This window comes from Spinacia oleracea, chromosome 4 (assembly GCF_020520425.1).
Source record: "Spinacia oleracea cultivar Varoflay chromosome 4, BTI_SOV_V1, whole genome shotgun sequence".
Taxonomy (NCBI): domain Eukaryota; kingdom Viridiplantae; phylum Streptophyta; class Magnoliopsida; order Caryophyllales; family Amaranthaceae; genus Spinacia; species Spinacia oleracea.
Window position 1 is genome coordinate 23,283,382 of NC_079490.1, and position 17,383 is coordinate 23,300,764.

General features: G+C 38.8%; 1 protein-coding gene and 1 long non-coding RNA gene across 4 annotated transcripts; one reads left to right on the forward strand and one right to left on the reverse strand.

The window, feature by feature from the left end:
* Positions 1-2,082: 2,082 nt before the first annotated feature.
* Positions 2,083-2,467, reverse strand: LOC130471393 (uncharacterized). Its single transcript, XM_056841478.1, has 2 exons — positions 2,150-2,467; positions 2,083-2,088 (listed from the first exon to the last, which is right to left on the reverse strand). Exons 1-2 carry the CDS (start codon positions 2,465-2,467, stop codon positions 2,083-2,085), a joined length of 324 nt encoding a protein of 107 aa, XP_056697456.1.
* A 1,176-nt stretch (positions 2,468-3,643) lies between these two features.
* On the forward strand, positions 3,644-7,908 carry LOC130459443 (uncharacterized). Of its 3 annotated transcripts, XR_008918841.1 has the most exons (6): positions 3,646-3,951; positions 5,297-5,380; positions 6,082-6,124; positions 6,726-6,910; positions 7,447-7,542; positions 7,622-7,908. It is a non-coding gene; the product is annotated as an uncharacterized lncRNA (long non-coding RNA). The 3 variants fall into 3 exon arrangements; XR_008918840.1 differs by having other exon boundaries at positions 3,644-3,951; positions 6,082-6,910; XR_008918839.1 differs by having other exon boundaries at positions 3,644-3,951; positions 5,297-6,910.
* Positions 7,909-17,383: the final 9,475 nt, after the last annotated feature.

The window sequence follows — 17,383 nt, forward strand, 5'->3', positions numbered from 1 at the left end:
TGGACGGGGGAGACCCACTTGCTATCCGAAATCGGATAAATGATTCCCGCAACCAATAGTTTCACCACTTCCTTCCATACTACTTCCCTCATATTGGAATTCAATCTCCTTTGAGGCTCAATAGAAGGTTTATGACCTTCTTCAAGAACAATTCGATGCATGCAAAAATCCGGGCTAATCCCTTTCAAATCACCAATGCTATACCCAATGGCTTTTTTATGTTTCCTCAAAACGTTCAAGAGTTTGGAAAGCTCTTCATCATTGAGTTTAGCATTGACAATTACCGGACTTGCATCATCGAGGTAAGCATATTTGAGAGTAGAGGGGAGGGGTTTGAGTTCAAGCTTGCTTACCTCCTTGGTGGTCTCAACGGACACCAATGGCTCTTCACAATCCATTGCTAAAAGCATCTCTTGGGTCTCCATGGTGTCATTGCATTCATTGGAATCATGCACAAGAACATACTCAAGAACATCGTTAGTAGAATGCATATGCATGCTCATAGACTCATTGACAATTTCATCAAGGATATCAATTCTTTTACAATCATCCATATGGGAGGGGCATCTCATGATTTGGTTAAGTTGAAACTCAATTTTCTCATCCCCCACACTAAGGGATAGTCTACCCCCTCTCACATATATGATTGCCCCCGCGGTGGAAAGAAAAGGTCTTCCTAAGATGATTGGGACATTAGGGTCCTCTTCCATTTCTAAGTGAAGGAAATAATGCCCTTGGTCCAAGTATGCATTCTATGTTAAGTCTAATAAATGCGGTTCAGTATTAATTAACAAGTTAATAATTCAGTGAGATCAAGTGAGCTGAATGCCTAGCTAGAGGCCGCTTCAGTTCAAGTGGAATTAATGATATTAATCCACAACTTACTCTTGACTGAACCCGTAGGGTCACACAAATAGTACGTAAACGGATCAAGTATTTAATGGCATTAGATACTCCATCTATGGATATTCGGAATCGACGGATCTTGGTTTCAGTGGGAGCTGAGATCGTCACAGGCAAGAAATGAATACTCCGGAAACGATGATATTGCCGGAAACGGAAATATGGATCGTATCGGAAATATAAATATTATCCAAGTCGTAGATGTTGCCGGAAACGGAAACATGGTACGTATCGGAAAATGTTATCGGAAATGGAAATATTGCCAGAATCGGAAATATTGCCGGAAACGGAAATATTGTCAGAATCGGAAATATTATCGGAATCGGAAAATAATTCCGGAAACGGAAATATTAAATATTTGTTCGAAACGGAAATTGATTCCGGAATCGGAAATATTAAATATTGTTCGTATCGGAAATGAATTCCGGAACCGGGAATTTAATCGGAAGCGTATCGTACGAATTAGCATCGGACGAGGCCTGCCGGACGAAGGCCCAGCACGAAGTCGGGCCATCGCCCAGCAAGCCAAACGCGCACCCAGCCAAGGCAGCGCCCAGGCCCACCGCAAGGCAGGCCCAGCGCGCGCCAAGGCCATGGCCTCGCTGCGTGGGCTGCTGCTCGCACGCACACGCATGGGCGGCCCTCGTGGCTGCCGTGTGTGTGTGAGTTTGTGTTCATGCATGATTCCTAAAACTATTAGAATTAGTATATGATTAAATTCCTATTCCTAAAAGGATAAATGAATTAATTAGAGTTCTTGTAGGATTCTAAGTTTAATTAATTCGTATCCTACTAGGATTCCAATTCCCTTTCCATAACTCTATAAATACGTGCCTAGGGTCACATATTTTAGTGAGATTAATTCAAGTATTCAAAGTGAGTTTTGAGAGAAAAATTCAGTCATATTTCTTACCTAAGAGTGCCGAAAATTCTAGTACCTTAAGGGCGATTCTAGTTGGTCAATCTTAAGGCGGATCCGGACGTGCTGTGGACTATCTACGGAGGGACGACACTTGGAGTCCTAAAGACTTGTTCTTGTTCGGTTCAGGCGCAGCTAGGGAAGGCACGCAACAAAGAGTATGCATCTAAATTATGCTATATGATTATGTGTAAATAATATGTATTCCTGGCTAAATGGTTGTTTCCGCATGATTTATGAATTGTCATATGAATCATAACCTAACACTAAGACCACAAAATCAATGGGAATAAAGAACTTCCCAATCCTCATAGGCACATCCTCTACCTTTCCCAAAGGAAGCTTCACCAAACGGTTGGCTAATTGGAGGGACACTTGGGTAGGATTCAACTCTCCCACATTCAACCTTTGAAAAATAGAGAATGGCATTACACTCACACTTGCCCCTAAGTCACATAGGGCTTTATCTATGACAAGTTCCCCAATTGCACAAGGGATGGAAAAACTCCCGGGATCTTTCAATTTGGTGGGCAACTTGTTTTGGATAATGGCACTACAACTTTCGGGTAGGCTAATAGACTCAACCACATCCACAACCCTCTTCTTGGTTAGAATATCCTTCAAAAACTTGGCATAAGTGGGCATTTGCCTAAGGGCTTCGGCAAAAGGAATGTTCACATAGAGGTTCTTGAGGGCTTCTTGGAATTTTGCAAATTGATCATCAAGGTTAGCTCCGGCAAAACGAGATGGGAAAGGCAATTTGGCTTGTAAGGAGGGACCACTCTCTTTGGAACTTCAACAACCATTGGTTCACTCACCACAACCTCTTCCTCATCTATGGTGGTATCGACAATAGACTCACTTTCATCAATGGGCTCACTTTCTCCTTGAGTTGGACTCTTAGTAGTTGAATTCACAAGGTTTTTCCCACTTCTTGTCACAATAGCATTAGCTTGATGGGTCTCACCGGGACTTACCCCTTGAGGAGGCAAAGAACCGGGAACTCTTGAAGCATTAGAAGATGACAATTGCGCAATTTGTGTTTCAAGCATTTTATTATGGGTGGCCATGGAATCAAACTTTTGGTTGACTTGAGTCATGAAAGTTTTCAACATTGTTTCAATATTTGACTCTTGAGGAGGTGGGGCATTGAGAAGTGGTCTTTGAAAACCGGGAGGAGAATTTTGAAAGCTTTGTGGTGGAGGTGGCTTTTGAAATTGAGAAGAAGAAGAGGATTGACCTTGGTAACTCCCTTGACTTTGATAGCTTTGTGGTGGTTGTGGTCTTTGGAAGTTTGAAGGTTGGTCTTGATTTTGAAAATTTTGGCCATAGTTTTGATTCCTTCAACCCCCATAATAGCTTGAACTTCCACCCTCATAGTTGGCTTGATTTCGACCATTCCCATGGTTTTGAAATTGGTTTTGACCTTGGGTTTGATCATCCTTCCAACTAAACCTTGGGTTGTGCTTCCAACCGGGGTTATAGGTGTTGGAATAAGGATCAAACCGTTGGTTGTTTGCATTATTAAAAGCATTAACTTGTTCCATGGGTTGGTCGAAAGGATAGCAATATGAAGAAGGATGCTCAAATGAACCACAATAATCACAAGACAAAGCACAAGACATCACACCCACTACAACAAAATGCATAAATAACAGCACCTAAATCATAGCGTTTATTCAAAAACGCTATTGTTATTATCAAATAACAGCACTTTACTTTTAATTGCTGTTAAAAGAAGCTGTTATTAGCACTTTAACTATCCTTGGCAAAAAATAAAAATAAAAATAAAAAGGAAAAAATCACTAATGGCTCCCCAATATCCTCCCGGCTCCCACGACCCACATACCCTTTCCTACCACTACTTTCACTTCCAGTTACTCTCATTAGAGTCTGTCGAGGGTCACTCGATAATTATCAAATTAAACCAATCCCTAATTTCCCAAATCCATAATTTTCATCAAATTCGTCGAATAATTGACTTCAATCAAAGAGTCTATTGAGACTTTGAGAGTTCCTTCAATCCATATACAGGGTTTTTGTATTTTAGCTTCTTCTCCAGCGATTTTTTTCGGCTTCGCATTTTTGTTCTTCTCAACCGAACATTTTTCTCGGCTGCTATTTGGAAGGTACGCTCAAGTTATTTCTGAATTATCAATTGTGAGTATGTATTTTAGATTAGAAATTTAAGTTTTTGTTTGAATTTGCGATTCTCAAATTGTGGCCATAGTTCGTTTCATTTTGATCAAATTCTGCATTTTGTCATGAGTTCTAACTTTACGTGTGCTTAATTAAATGAATTTACTTTTGGTGAATTATTTTAGGAATAGTTAGATGACAACCTCAACCTTTTCCCCATACGCATGATCGATTTCCAGGAATTAAAGCCCTAGAAAATGAGATGAATGTTGAAGAATGTTATGTAGAGAAGTTAGTTTCTTTTCAGTATCACATGATTATACTTGATCAACACACTCCAATTCCTCTAGTCATGTATTCCTATAAATGTAAGGGCATTGGTTTGAATAATCTCTTCTAAAATCAAAATGGGCGATCAAGTCATCTCCAGTAGTGGCCAAAAAAAATTAAAACCTGATAACATAACAGATTTAAAGGTGAAACATGGTTACGTTTGGCTAGTTATATCGGTTGTTGTTATTTTTGTACCGTTGTTGTTTTTGCAATTGTTTGTGTCCATTGTTCTTAGCTGTTGTGGTTGAATGGTGTCGTTGTTGATGTTAACACGCTGTTGTGTAGTCACAACTCACACCTTCCTTTTGTTTCTTTGCTACCCAATTTACCCATTTGGTATCCAAATAAGTTGTGGTGTCTCTGCGCATAATCCTTTCTCCTTGATTTGAATGACTAGAGGCTTAATCCTTTGCCTCATGTCTTGAAAATGAAACCAATTTATGATGTTAACTTTCTATCTGACCAAAATAGAAGGCCAAACCTTCCTAATTTATAAAATAATACTCACCAAGTAGGATTAACAATTAGGAGCTAGTTGAGTGTTTATGTTGTTGCTGCAATGACTTCAATCTGATTTAGAAAAACCCTTATCACTAATAGAGATTTGGAATCTAATTATGATATATTGATTTCCTACTATGTCAAATTATGTTAGAAAGTTGAACATTATTTCATAATTTCTTTTTTTGTTTCTTTTATCTTTAAAGCTATGGTAATCCATGATTATGGCCCATGTATGCAATGCATATTAACACATATTTTGTTATATGTATAGTCTTTAAATTTGGATAATAGTTGCCTATACATTTCAGATTCATCCTTGATGAGAGGTCTGTACCTCAGATTCGATTGCTTCCTTAGCCATGTACTACCACCTTTACAATGTAGACTCACATTTACATCGAAAGAACATAATGCCTACTAGGAAGGGGAAAGACCTGAACCTAGATAACGATGAAGCAACTTTTTGAATTATCTAACTGAACTGAGTATTTTGTGCAGCCCATCTAAGTAGCGGCCAACATGTTTAGACTTGTAGATCCTCTTCTAATTGCCCACCAGCTTAGTGTTCCCCAGTGAGAAAAGGTATGTCTTGCTACTGATTTTGATTGTCATTAGACAATCCAGTTGAGACTTTTGGCAAAGTAACATCCATCATCTTTGATAATAAGTCCAATTTGCCAAAAGTCTGGTACATCAAATTGCATAAGGAAGCAGGGTTGAAAGATTTCACTAAAACTACCAGGAAAATAAGGAAATCCTTGTTTACACATGAGGCCGAAAATTGTAATTCTCGTATATGTTAATATTAGATATATGTCAAGGCTAAGAAACTATTAAATTAATTATGACACCTTTATTTTCTTTTCTTTGGTGGCAAGAATTACTTGTGACATTATCTTACGATAAGTATGCAAATAACCAAGACTATTAAGGGTTTAGCTATCTCCTAGATGTTTTGAGGTGGTTGCAGTTTCAGAAATGGGAAAGCGATTTGGTCAACTCCATATCTCTTGTGTCTTGTCACTCATGTGCAGCCTTGTAGAACATACTGCTTTTACGCTGTTATCATTTTCCGTGGTTCAGAGGGTTATCGTAATATTGTTTTTGGGCAAAGGATTGGATAAAGAAAGGACAATATTTGTGGTTTCTCTGTGATTGTGGGTATAATGTTTATGTTATCCTCCATAATTTTGTGCAGTATATATGTTACAGTCTTTGGTTATGTGCTTCTTTGTAGATAAAATATTTCTAGTATAATTTTTTATCTTGTTAATAACTTACAGCAACCATGGTCAGGAAAGTAGCAAATGTACTCGCATTCCCGAGGTAACGATTTCTGCCTATTTTTCTGCCTTATTCTTCTCACCAGAGAACTTTTAGAATTTTTTTTAACCGAACTCAACTTACTATATTTGGTGATAAATATTTTGTTATGTTTTTACTCACTTGCCTTGGAACTGAGTTTGATTGAATTACTAACCCTGAATTGATAAACTTATCTGGATCAAAATTAACTGTGTAGACTGTAGAGTAAAGAGAACAGGATATCTGTTAAACTTTTGACTCAAGGGTTCAAAAGTAGTGTCAATGAACTTGTCCGGATAAGGGCATTCAAACTTGCATATTGGGAATAACAGGTTGACTAGTGGTTAATTGAATTTCAAACAAGATGTTAAAATGTTATATTTCCTATTTCAGGAGATTTTATTCTTACTTTCATAGTGGTGATTGAGAAAATAAGTTGGTGATGATAGATTGCTGATGCAAATTCCCTAAGCCGAACCTTGGTAGTGGTTTTAGAAATCTTGGCTTATGGAGTAAAGTTTTAAAGAAAACAACTTCATGTGACTTATATCTTTTGCTGCCTTGATACTTTTGACTAATGAACACTGGTGTATCTGTGCACCTCTCTCACCAACATGTCTAGGAAATAGCTCGAGTGGACATTTTGCCTCCTGGAAGATTGCCTGGAAAATTAAGAGGCTATTTTCCCATGTGTTAATGTCCAGTAGTTGTTCTCTACTGATGATTGTTCATTATACCAGTGCTGTGATTATGATGGTCAGTGGCCTACTTAGAAGCTTAGGCTTCTCATGCTTTATCCAGCTTTAGGTGAGTCAGAATGTTAAATACAGTTACAATATGTGCAAATTGTTTACATCCTTGCATAGTTGTATACCTTGTATATGTATGTATGAGTATATCAATATCACAATATATGTTTCCGGCCTGCCTACTTTCCTCGGGAAAAAATGCTCTGATATGAGCTGGGGTATTTCTTAATTGGGTTTATTTCAGAAATGATGATGGAGCTGTGAAAATCATTATGTTTCACTAATAAACTCGTAGTTGCATGTACTTGAATACTAAAAGATAATATGTATTATACCCACACCAACAAACACAAAAATTGACCCCCCTCCTCTTAGTAAGGGATACAAAATGAAATAAACTTACAATTTCTCTCCTTTAAGGAACTACTGACCAAGGCAATTAAAATCTTAGAATCTTGAGGGATATCATTTCCTTTTTCCGTGTGTAAGTAATAAAAAGTCATCGTGTGAAGTTTTCTTGTGCACTCACCAATATTGCTCTTTTTATTTGTTTCTAAGTATTCGTATATAATTGATTTTATTTTGCTTGTGTAGTGTCATCGGAAAAAGAATGTCATGGATTATGTACATTATGTCATGAGATTTTTGAAAGAGATCATCGGCCATAAGCAAACTCGAATATTTGAAGGTGTATGTATTTTTCTTTGTCCAGTTATCCCTAGACGTTATATGTGTTGTTACTAATTATGTTAACTTTCTCATTTTGTAGTACTTTCATGATTGCAATGTTCCGAATCATGATCAAGAACAAATTTATGAAGTCGGAGAATGGACGCGTCATGTTCTTCTCGTGTGAATCTTGTGGTGGATTAATTATGTTCTTCGACTATATATTGTCTACAATGTTCTACTTTTAGTGTGTTAATTTGAAATAAAAGTACTATATGACACAGATAATTTTTTTCTTTTTTTTTCTATTGTTTTTCTTCATCTATAAGTGTGTTGATAACATTGCATATGATTTTAAGTTATGAGATATCGAGACGTTTGTTTTTATATTATTTTTCACTTCAGGTATTTAATAATTAAACATTAAAACTAAAAAAGAGCCTGTCAAAAATAAAAAATTGCCTTTAATAGCCGCGCTTTTTAGTTACACGCTTTTAATTACTTTAAATTAAATTAGTCATACAATTTCCCGCCATAGTAGAACTTTAATAGCGCTTATATATTGAATGTTGCTAAATGAGATAATATTAACAGCGCTTTTTAAAAACGCTATCATTCTTTTAACAGCGCTGCTAATTAACAGCGCTTTAAAAGCGCTGTCTTTCATTGAAAAAAGCGCTATTAAAAGCTTATTTTGTTGTAGTGACTAGAAGGGGATTGGGGAGTAGAAGGACAAGAAGGGATAGAATTTGACCTTTGAAGTTGTGTAACGAGAGCATCAAACTTGGTGCTCAAAGCATGGATCGGCTCAAGGTCGTACCTTCCTCCTTTCTTGTCACATTCTCTTCTATCATCATTCCAATCTTCACAATTTCGGACCACATCATCAATGATGTCAAAAACTTCTTCTAAGCTCTTCTTCATGATTGGCCCCCCGGCTCCCGCATCTAGGGCCATCCTAGAAGCCTTAGAAAGTCCGTGGTAGAAGCAATGGAGAAGCACCCCCATCTCTATGCCATGATGTGGGCATTGCCGAAGAAGCTCATTAAATCTTTCCCATGACTCTTGAAGGGTTTCATCGGTCCTTTCCTTGAATGTCATCATCTTGGACCGGTAGTCCGCGGTTTGTGCGGGGCTACTATATTTGTTGATGAATGCCTCCGTCACCTCATTCCAAGAGGTCAATGAGTTTGGCTTGAGGTCATCGAGCCACTTTCTTGCATTACCGATCAAAGAGAACTTGAAGAGTGTCATTCGAATGTATTCTTGGGTTACCCCATTGTGTTTCACCGTGGAGCAATAATCGACAAAAGTCTTTAGATGCTCCCTTGGACTCTGAAGTCTCGACCCGGTAAATTGGCTCCTTTGAACCATCCCAATAAGTGCAGGCCGTAACTCAAAATCGGTAGCCTCCAAGGCCGGAAGTGAGATGACACTTTTTGCCTCATCGGCCCCGAGGGCACCATAACTCCTCAAATCATGCGCCATATGGAATGTATCACTTGAACTACTCTTGAAAGATCGGAGAATTTCCGTCTCTCCGTCCGAATATTCTAGTTCTTCGTGCTCAAAAGGAAAAATGGGTTCCTCTTAATGATCTATGTTGTTAGATGCTCGTTGCAAGCTTCGACGCCTAGCACGAAATGTCCGCTCAATTTCCGGATCTTGAGGAATGAGGGGAGATGCTCTAGGAATTCTTGGCATGCACAATCAAGCAAACATTAGCATTGACAATCAAAAAGAAAAAAAGAAAGCAATTAAAAGAACTAGACTTATACACTAAAAGCTACTAAACTTAGCCGCAACTCCCCGGCAACAGCGCCAATTTGATAAAGGGAAAAACTAGGTCGTTACTAGTCTTACACCTAAATCAACTTAAATACCTAAACTAACCACAAGAATCAAGTAGAGTGGCAAGCAAAGGGTCGATATCCAAAGGGAATTGCGAGTTCCGTAGCTAGAAATGCTAACATAAGCTAATTCGAAAAGGGATTGGTTGTTGAAAAAGAAAGAAGATTCAAACTAAGCGATTAAAATGTTAAACAAGGATTAAAAACACTAGGGGATTGGGATTCACCAAGGGATACATGCAATGGGGGAAATAAGGATTTGGGGATTAACTAAACTTGCAAAGACAAATTGAAAGGGAAATCGATCTTTAAAATCCTCAAGCAACGAATCATGCTTCCGCAATCAACCCAAAGCCTAAGAACTAATCAAAATAAATCCGATCGAAATCATACAATGCAATGACTTACAATCCCTTGCCAAATCAATGCATCGCGTTCCATTGACCAAGCAAAGTTACGTCTAACCAAGCAAGCAACGAGGACCCCCCAACTTATGCATTTAATTGCAAAACTAGCAAATCCTACCTTAAAACCCCACACATGAAAACCCTAGGCTACACCCAAACCCCTAGATGAGAACTACTCACTCATGGACTTGACTTCAAATTTCAACATGATGAATTCAATGGAAGTATGCATTTCCGAATAATCAAAGCAAAAATCCCTAACCAAAGAGTTCAAGCTAGTTTCATCATGGGAATCAAATCTATAGGCAAAACCATCATCCACAATACAATCAAAATCACCAAATCTCAAGAGATTAGCAAGGAAACTAATAAGTCTAATCATAAAGGATTAGGAAAAACTAAACAATCAAACAAGTAGGAAGGAAAAATATAAAAGTGCCTATTTTTGGGGTTTTTGATTAATGAGAAAAATAAGAGACAAAATAAGAAAAATCAGAAATTAATGACATTAAATAGAAATAAGAGTTGAGAATTTTTACAATGAAGCTTCAAAATCCAAGATTAGGGAGAATCCCAAGCAATACAATGAGCAATGAATGAAGTTCTCCTCCTTTCTCTCTCTAAAATTAATTTCAAGCTACTTTTGTAAAAAACTAGGTTTTCTAAAAGCTCCTAAAATGCTTTAAATAGTCCCGAAAAGTGGCTCAGCGCTGACAGCAAGTTCGGCCGAACATAGATGAAGTTCGACCGAACTAAGAGGAAAGTTCGGCCGAACATAATGCAGGTTCGGCCGAACGTGGGAAGAGACAGGAGTTACTGAGTGCGATGTTCGGTCGAACAATAGGGGAGGTTCGGCCGAACATAGGTAAGTTCGGCCGAACTTTTGTGAATGTTCGGCCGAACTCTGGGCATAAATATTCAGGTTGTCCTGCTTTGGTTCGGCCGAACACCTCTGAAGTTCGGCCAAACATCTTGAGTTTTTTGACTCCTCCCTTCCACTTCGAGCTTTCCTTGGATGCCGTTGACTTCCATTGACTATTCCGTCCATTTTACTTGTTTCCCTACACATTAACAAACCCGTGAAAAGCAAAAGCTTGACAAAATTAAGAAAAACAAGGCGAAAGGGCGGTAATTAGGGGAAACCGAGTCAACTAGCATGTAAGGGAAAAAGGACTAAAATGAGCATAAAAGGGGAGGAAAACAAACAAAAACAAGAATAAAAAGATACAAAATACTATCCTAGGAGTGACATAAATGTCACTCATCAGCTAGTACCAGAATTACGCAGCGGAATTTAATGTCAACTAACTTTCAAACAACATAAATAATAATTATTGAGGCCTCCTACAAGTTGGAACCATAACGACCCAAAAACAAAAGCACGAAAGAATTCAACTCTCTCAACCATCCCAAGCTACATGATTTCGATCGTACTTTTATCTACCAACCTGCTAAATAATCTACTCCCCAACAATGCAAATGCAAATGATGATCATCATAGGGTCATTAAGGCAAAGGCCATGACCAAAAGACACAAAGCACGTAGTCAGCAAAAGCTGAGTACTTACAAGGCTAGAGTGAAATAAAACTATAATCATGCATCACTCGCTAAAGTAATAATCAACATGCAAAGCCATTTAATAATCAACACGTAAATCATGAATACAAGACTCGACTCTTGACTCACAATTTAATTAGAATAAGCTTCGAACGAGCCAAAAGAATATTCCATAAAGGAAGAGTGTTGGGAGCCAACCAAACACCATAATAAATAATAAATAGCGAACCATACCGAGTGTCGGGCCATACCGACGGAATTCCAGCGCATAATTTAAATGAAACAACGTCTTGTATCATTATTAGGAGATCAAGCTTTCCGGCAAGTCTCCCCCCATTGTTCATACTCAAGGTATATACGTTCCAAGAGTTTTGAAGCTTGTTCCGGTTGCACTTTACGTTTATTAATATTTTATTAAGGCGAACTCGAGACTCGAACACAACTTACATACATACAATTAATAAACGACAACCAAACAATCTCATTGTAATCTTTTAAGACTTGTGATCAATAAGCAAGACGCAGTGAAATTACTACCAAGTTCCTTCTCACAAAATGTGAGATTCCACATCATGCCTATTATCATGAGGGTTAATTGTGCCCTTGCACGACAAATCCTAATTCCTTTCATACAAACATTCACAACTGAACCCTACATGTGCGGTGGCTTACGTGAGCTAACCCTTCACATGTGGTAAAATAAATAGTACAACGTGGTACGGATAATTGGCTCAAAAGTATGCTAGACATCCCGTACAATAACATAACTATAAATAATATATTCATCCCTTGCATGTGAAACAAACCATACATGCATAAATATTAAACAACATGATTGACAATGAAATCCATACTCATAATAATCCCAACATGCTTGTTCAACCAATAATTCAACAATTCCAATATAGTAATCCACATGATCGTTCACCAAAGTAAATATGAATCCACATAATATAATTCACATCAACAACAATAATGTAAATCTCTTTGACAAATGGTGGTCGCCCTAGACTTGTACGTACCTGGAATACCTAAGTACGGGGGCCACTGTGCGAATCACAACTTACTAAAAATCAACTCCTATAAACACAATGAAGAAACTTTATTATTATCCATGTTTACTAAATTTCCAGCAACTATTTAAGATTCTAAAACCTTTGGTTTAATTGGAAATTATCGTTATTCGTTAAATTAATAGTCTCAAATAGTCAACTCAAGTCCTAGCATAAAAACATTAAGTTTTTAGCTTTAAAATCATTTAAATCAACTCTTTAAATCGTTATTCGGCCTATAGCATGGTACAATCACGAATTGAATGTGATTGGGCGAAAAAAGAATTAACGGAACACAAACAAACACACAACACACACGAAGGGTGTGTTGCGTGTGCGGGCTGCGAACAAACAAGCAACAGGGGCGGTGAGGGCTCGGTGCAGCAGGCACGAGAGGAAAGAGTGAGGCGAGTGTGCGAGTGTGTGTGGGCGAGGGAACCAACAACACAGCAACAACACACGACAACAACAGCAACCACAGCACGCAAGGTGTGGCTGTGCGGGTAGGTTGCAACGACGAGGGCGAGAAAGGGAGAGTGAGGGACAAAGCACGAGCAACGCAGCAAGGGAGTGCTAGGGATGGTTCTCGAAGGCACGGGGTGCAGCAACGAGCAGAGCGCTCGTGCTGATTGCTCGGGTGAGGAGCGACGGGAAAGGAGAGAAAGAGAAAAGTGAAATACTGCAGCAGGAATTTAGAATGCTCATAACTTTTAGGAAAATTTGTCAGAAAGGACCGCTTATAATCCAAAAATTGTGATAAAGGACCTTTTAAAGAAAAAGTTGTGAGGAAAGACCCAATCCAAGTTTTATGTTGTCAATAAGGACCAAAAACTATTTTCCGGTGGTCAAAGCCAATTTTCCGGTGTTGACTGACACGTGGCTTGCACGTGATTCATTTTTTAACAAAAAAAAAAAAATTAAAAAAAATCCCCCTCCTTATTTCCCCCAATTTACTTATCTAATTTTTTTTTTCTTTTCTCTCTCCTCAAGCCTCTGCATTTTTCTGCCATTGTCTTCCTCCTAGAATCCAAGAATTTGTTCTCTACATTTTAAACCAACCAAATTTGCACAACCCTTTTTCTTGTCGTGCCTTTTCGTACAAGGTAACACTAAAAGCCCCAATTTTTTTTTCTCAAATTTCTCCAATTTTTTACTCTTGAAATTAGGGTTCTTGAGCTAATTAATTTTTTGATGGTTGGTCTTCCCAGCATAGCTCTCGAAAATATTCTTATCATGGCTGCTCCGTAAGGGGGTTAGGGTTTATGGTTTTCTTCTCTGTATTTCCCATATAGAAGAAAACAAAGAAGGGAGTGGGGAGGGAAGAAAAGGCTTTTAGAGTTAATTTATGAGGCTGAGGGGGGTTCATGGTTTTGTTCTTTACACAGTGACTCGTGCGGCTTCCTTTCAGCAACATATCTCTTCAAAGAACTCCCTTACTATGATGATTTAGCTGCAATATTTGCTGCCCTTAGAGCAAGTTAAGACCGAAAGCTCCAAATTTCAAGAGCAGTCTCAAGTCATTCCTTTACATGTCTGCTGCAGTGCTGCATCACATTGTATTTGGTTTCTTAGGAATTGTGGTACCATTGTATAATACTCCGTAATCAAGACTTCAGTTTACCTGGGGCATGAAACTCCTGTAACTTCAAAGGTTACTAATCCTTTAATGTTAAATATTTGATTCATTTTGTTATCAATGTAATGGAGAAAGAAAAACGATTTTTTTTAGATTACTGGTTATATAGTTGGGGGAAATAAGGGGGTAAAATTTGGAGGGAATATTTTTTTTTAATTAAAAAAGAATCACGTGCAAGTCACGTTCAAGTCAATGCTGGAAAATTGGCGTTGACCACCGGAAAATATTTTTTGGTCCTTATTCACAACAAAAAACTTGGATTAGTGTGAGGGGGTCGAAAAAGCACGAGGCTAATGCATGACCTCGTCCCTTGTGGGCGTGACGTCGTCAGATCAAGTGTAATTGGATTTCCGGTGAGTTTACACCCAATCGACTAGTAATATAGGAGTCGCCATTCAGTTTTTAACGACAATGAGAAAAACTGACAAAACCCGATTATCGTGACATAAAGGGAGTGCAATTATGTTCGACCACGACGGCCATAGGTTCCCTTGTGATCCATGGTGTGGGGATCGCTCAACGTACACCCGCAGGGTAGAGATTGAGAGTTCGAGGGACTGTAGCTACCGAGAGGAGTGTTCATCGATAATACTCCAGAGGCAGGTTATCCTTACTAGCTCAGCATAAATATTTGAAGGGACATGCGTTAAACTATTAAACTATTCTGAATTGATTTTAGCAATATGCAACACATAACACTAAATCGACCGTGATTATCTTATTTAGATTGATTTAAGGTACCTAGCATGATAATTCAATTGTCCAAGGTATTATCTTATTAGGCGTGATAGATCAATCAAATTAATAGTTTGACAATTTTATAAAAGGGTGATGAAAGCGATTAAATCATATGAGGGACACATTACAACGCACCCTTGAGAGGTGCGTTGTGGTTCTCACAAAACTAACCACTTGGCTTTGCTATTTCTCCTTTTATTTAACGAATCTCGGGTTTCTAAGCAATGTTCCAGTATTTAGGCTTAATTCATCAAGCTACAAGGGGCAGGACGCGTTCTGTTCGACTTTTGGGTCGATTGCGACAGAACGCCGGATCAATTTCGCAGCATGAGGCTTAGGCTTAAGGCTAGAGTCAATACTCAGGTTATGGAATTGTGTCTTTTTTCACGTCGGTTTTGAGGCTGTATTTATAGGAAAAGGGTGTGTGGAAAGATAGATTTTAAGATACGAATCCAAAAAGAATCCGGAGGTAAAACGGCCTCAGGCATTTTCAGCGCCCAGGGCTGGGCGCCGAAGATTTCGGCGCCCAGATCCAGGCGTTGAAAATGGGATCTGGGCCGAGTTTTTTGTCAGATTTGGACTCTTAGAACATGGAGCTTTTGAGATTCATCCCAGTCTTTTAGTGCGTATTAACTTATGACGGAATGCGTCTGGGCCCGTTACGAACTCTAGGTTCGTTAGGAATTTAATTAATACCTAACTCTTATTTTCGAATTATACCAGGAATGCAAATTCTATCTCTTTTAGGATTTATGTTGGAGTGCAACACCTAATTTTGACAGGTTTCTATCTTTTATGACTTTGCCACTTTTAACACCTACCTTTTACGGCGGTTACTATTCTTAGCAGGTTTCTATAAGTAGCAGCTTTGGCTGAAATGAAAGGGTGATTGAGATTTGTTATTTTATAGGAGATGCGTTGCCAAGAGGAGATTTATGTTCTCATCATCGAACCTTCCCTTTCGAGAATGGGACAAAAGTAGGTGTCTACAGTTAGCCCCCACTTTGACTGAGTCTCGAGATGAGACGATGGTCAAAGTACTAGACGGAGTGCGTCATACAAGCCATGGCGTATGTGACTTATTTTGCGAGGGGTCTCACGAGCCCCCCAGTGATAACATTTGACTTAAGGGTCATCACTTGAAGTGTTAACACATTCCTCACGCGTCATTGGAATTTGTTAACTTAAAGTATAAAAACTCTCTCACTTTGTCATTGGAAGTGTCTAAAGATGTTTTCGAAATCAAAGCTATAAAGTGTAACTAGGCCTGGCCAAGCCCAATCACGAGGTAAAATATTTTAAAGATTCTCATTTTCAGGGTTAGTTAAACGAGAAAACCCCCTTGTTTTTATAGGACGTAAAACGAAGGAAAATCCAGCACATCGCTCTCTTTTGGAAAAACGGAAAACCAATCCTTTGATTTTTGAAAAAAGGAAACCATCCTTTGATTTTTGGAAAAGGATAAACCGGGAAAAGTTATCGCGGCAACGACTAAGGACCTGCGCGGTTAGTGGCGCAGACCCTACGCGCTGAAGGTGGGCGAGCCTGTCCGCTGAGGGTGGACGCCCCGTCCGATAGAAGTGAACGAATCTGTTTTGATGTTTTGAAAATAAGGACCTACGCGTTTTGTGACATAGATCCCGCCGGCTGAAGATGGCGAGCATGTTTTTGTTTTTGAAGATTTTATTTTCTTGTCATTTTCGAAAACTGAGGACCAGCGCGGTTAGTGACGCAGACCCCGCCCGCTGAAGGTGGGCGAACCTGAATTCGTTTTTTCGATTTGGGACTCGCGTGGTACGTGCCGCGATCTTGCCCGATTGAGGTTGGCAAGTCCCTATTTCATTTGTTCTTGTGATTTTTTTTTGAGAATTTCTTTTTTATTCATTCTTGTAAGAGAGAATTCTTTCGAGGGATACTCGGATTTAGTTGCAACCTGAATGTGGGTTGACAACGTGCTTAGACGGACCATTGTCTCGTGGTCATCATCTTTCATGGTTTTGAGCTAGTCTTTACGGCTCAATTCTGCCACTACCTGGGTCCTTGATTAGGGGACTATGTATAAGTATCAACGGCGACCTTTGTCTTGAGGTCGTAATCCGGTTTTATCTTTTGAGATTATCCAAACATGGGACTTCGTATAGCGTAGTCTGGGAATATTTCTTTAACTTTGCATACTCTCTTTTGAAATATATATTTTCTTTCGAGCCCCCAAGCACTCGTGCTTGACGGTCATTTCTTGTCAAGGAGGTTCCTTGGGGATACGCATTTTGTAATATCCTTGATCGCGTTTGGGATCGTGCTCGTAAGTGCGAGCGATCTTTGTAGTGGTATGCTACTTTGATGAAGTCGTGGAGTGCGACTTCATTTTCCGGGCGACAAAGTTTTGCTTTATTTCAATAATTAGCACATCGAGCTTACTTCGGCCCGGATTGATCTTTTTGACAAATAAACGCTTTTTAATTTGAGAAACCAACGACTTGATTCTTTTGTTTTTGTGTTTCGAAGAATGACCTTGATTTTTTTTATTTTTTTCTATATTGCCTTGAAAAATGTACACATATTTTTTCTTGAGATGAGTCTAAGTTTTGACAAGATTTAACATTTGTTTTCACTATTCGGGC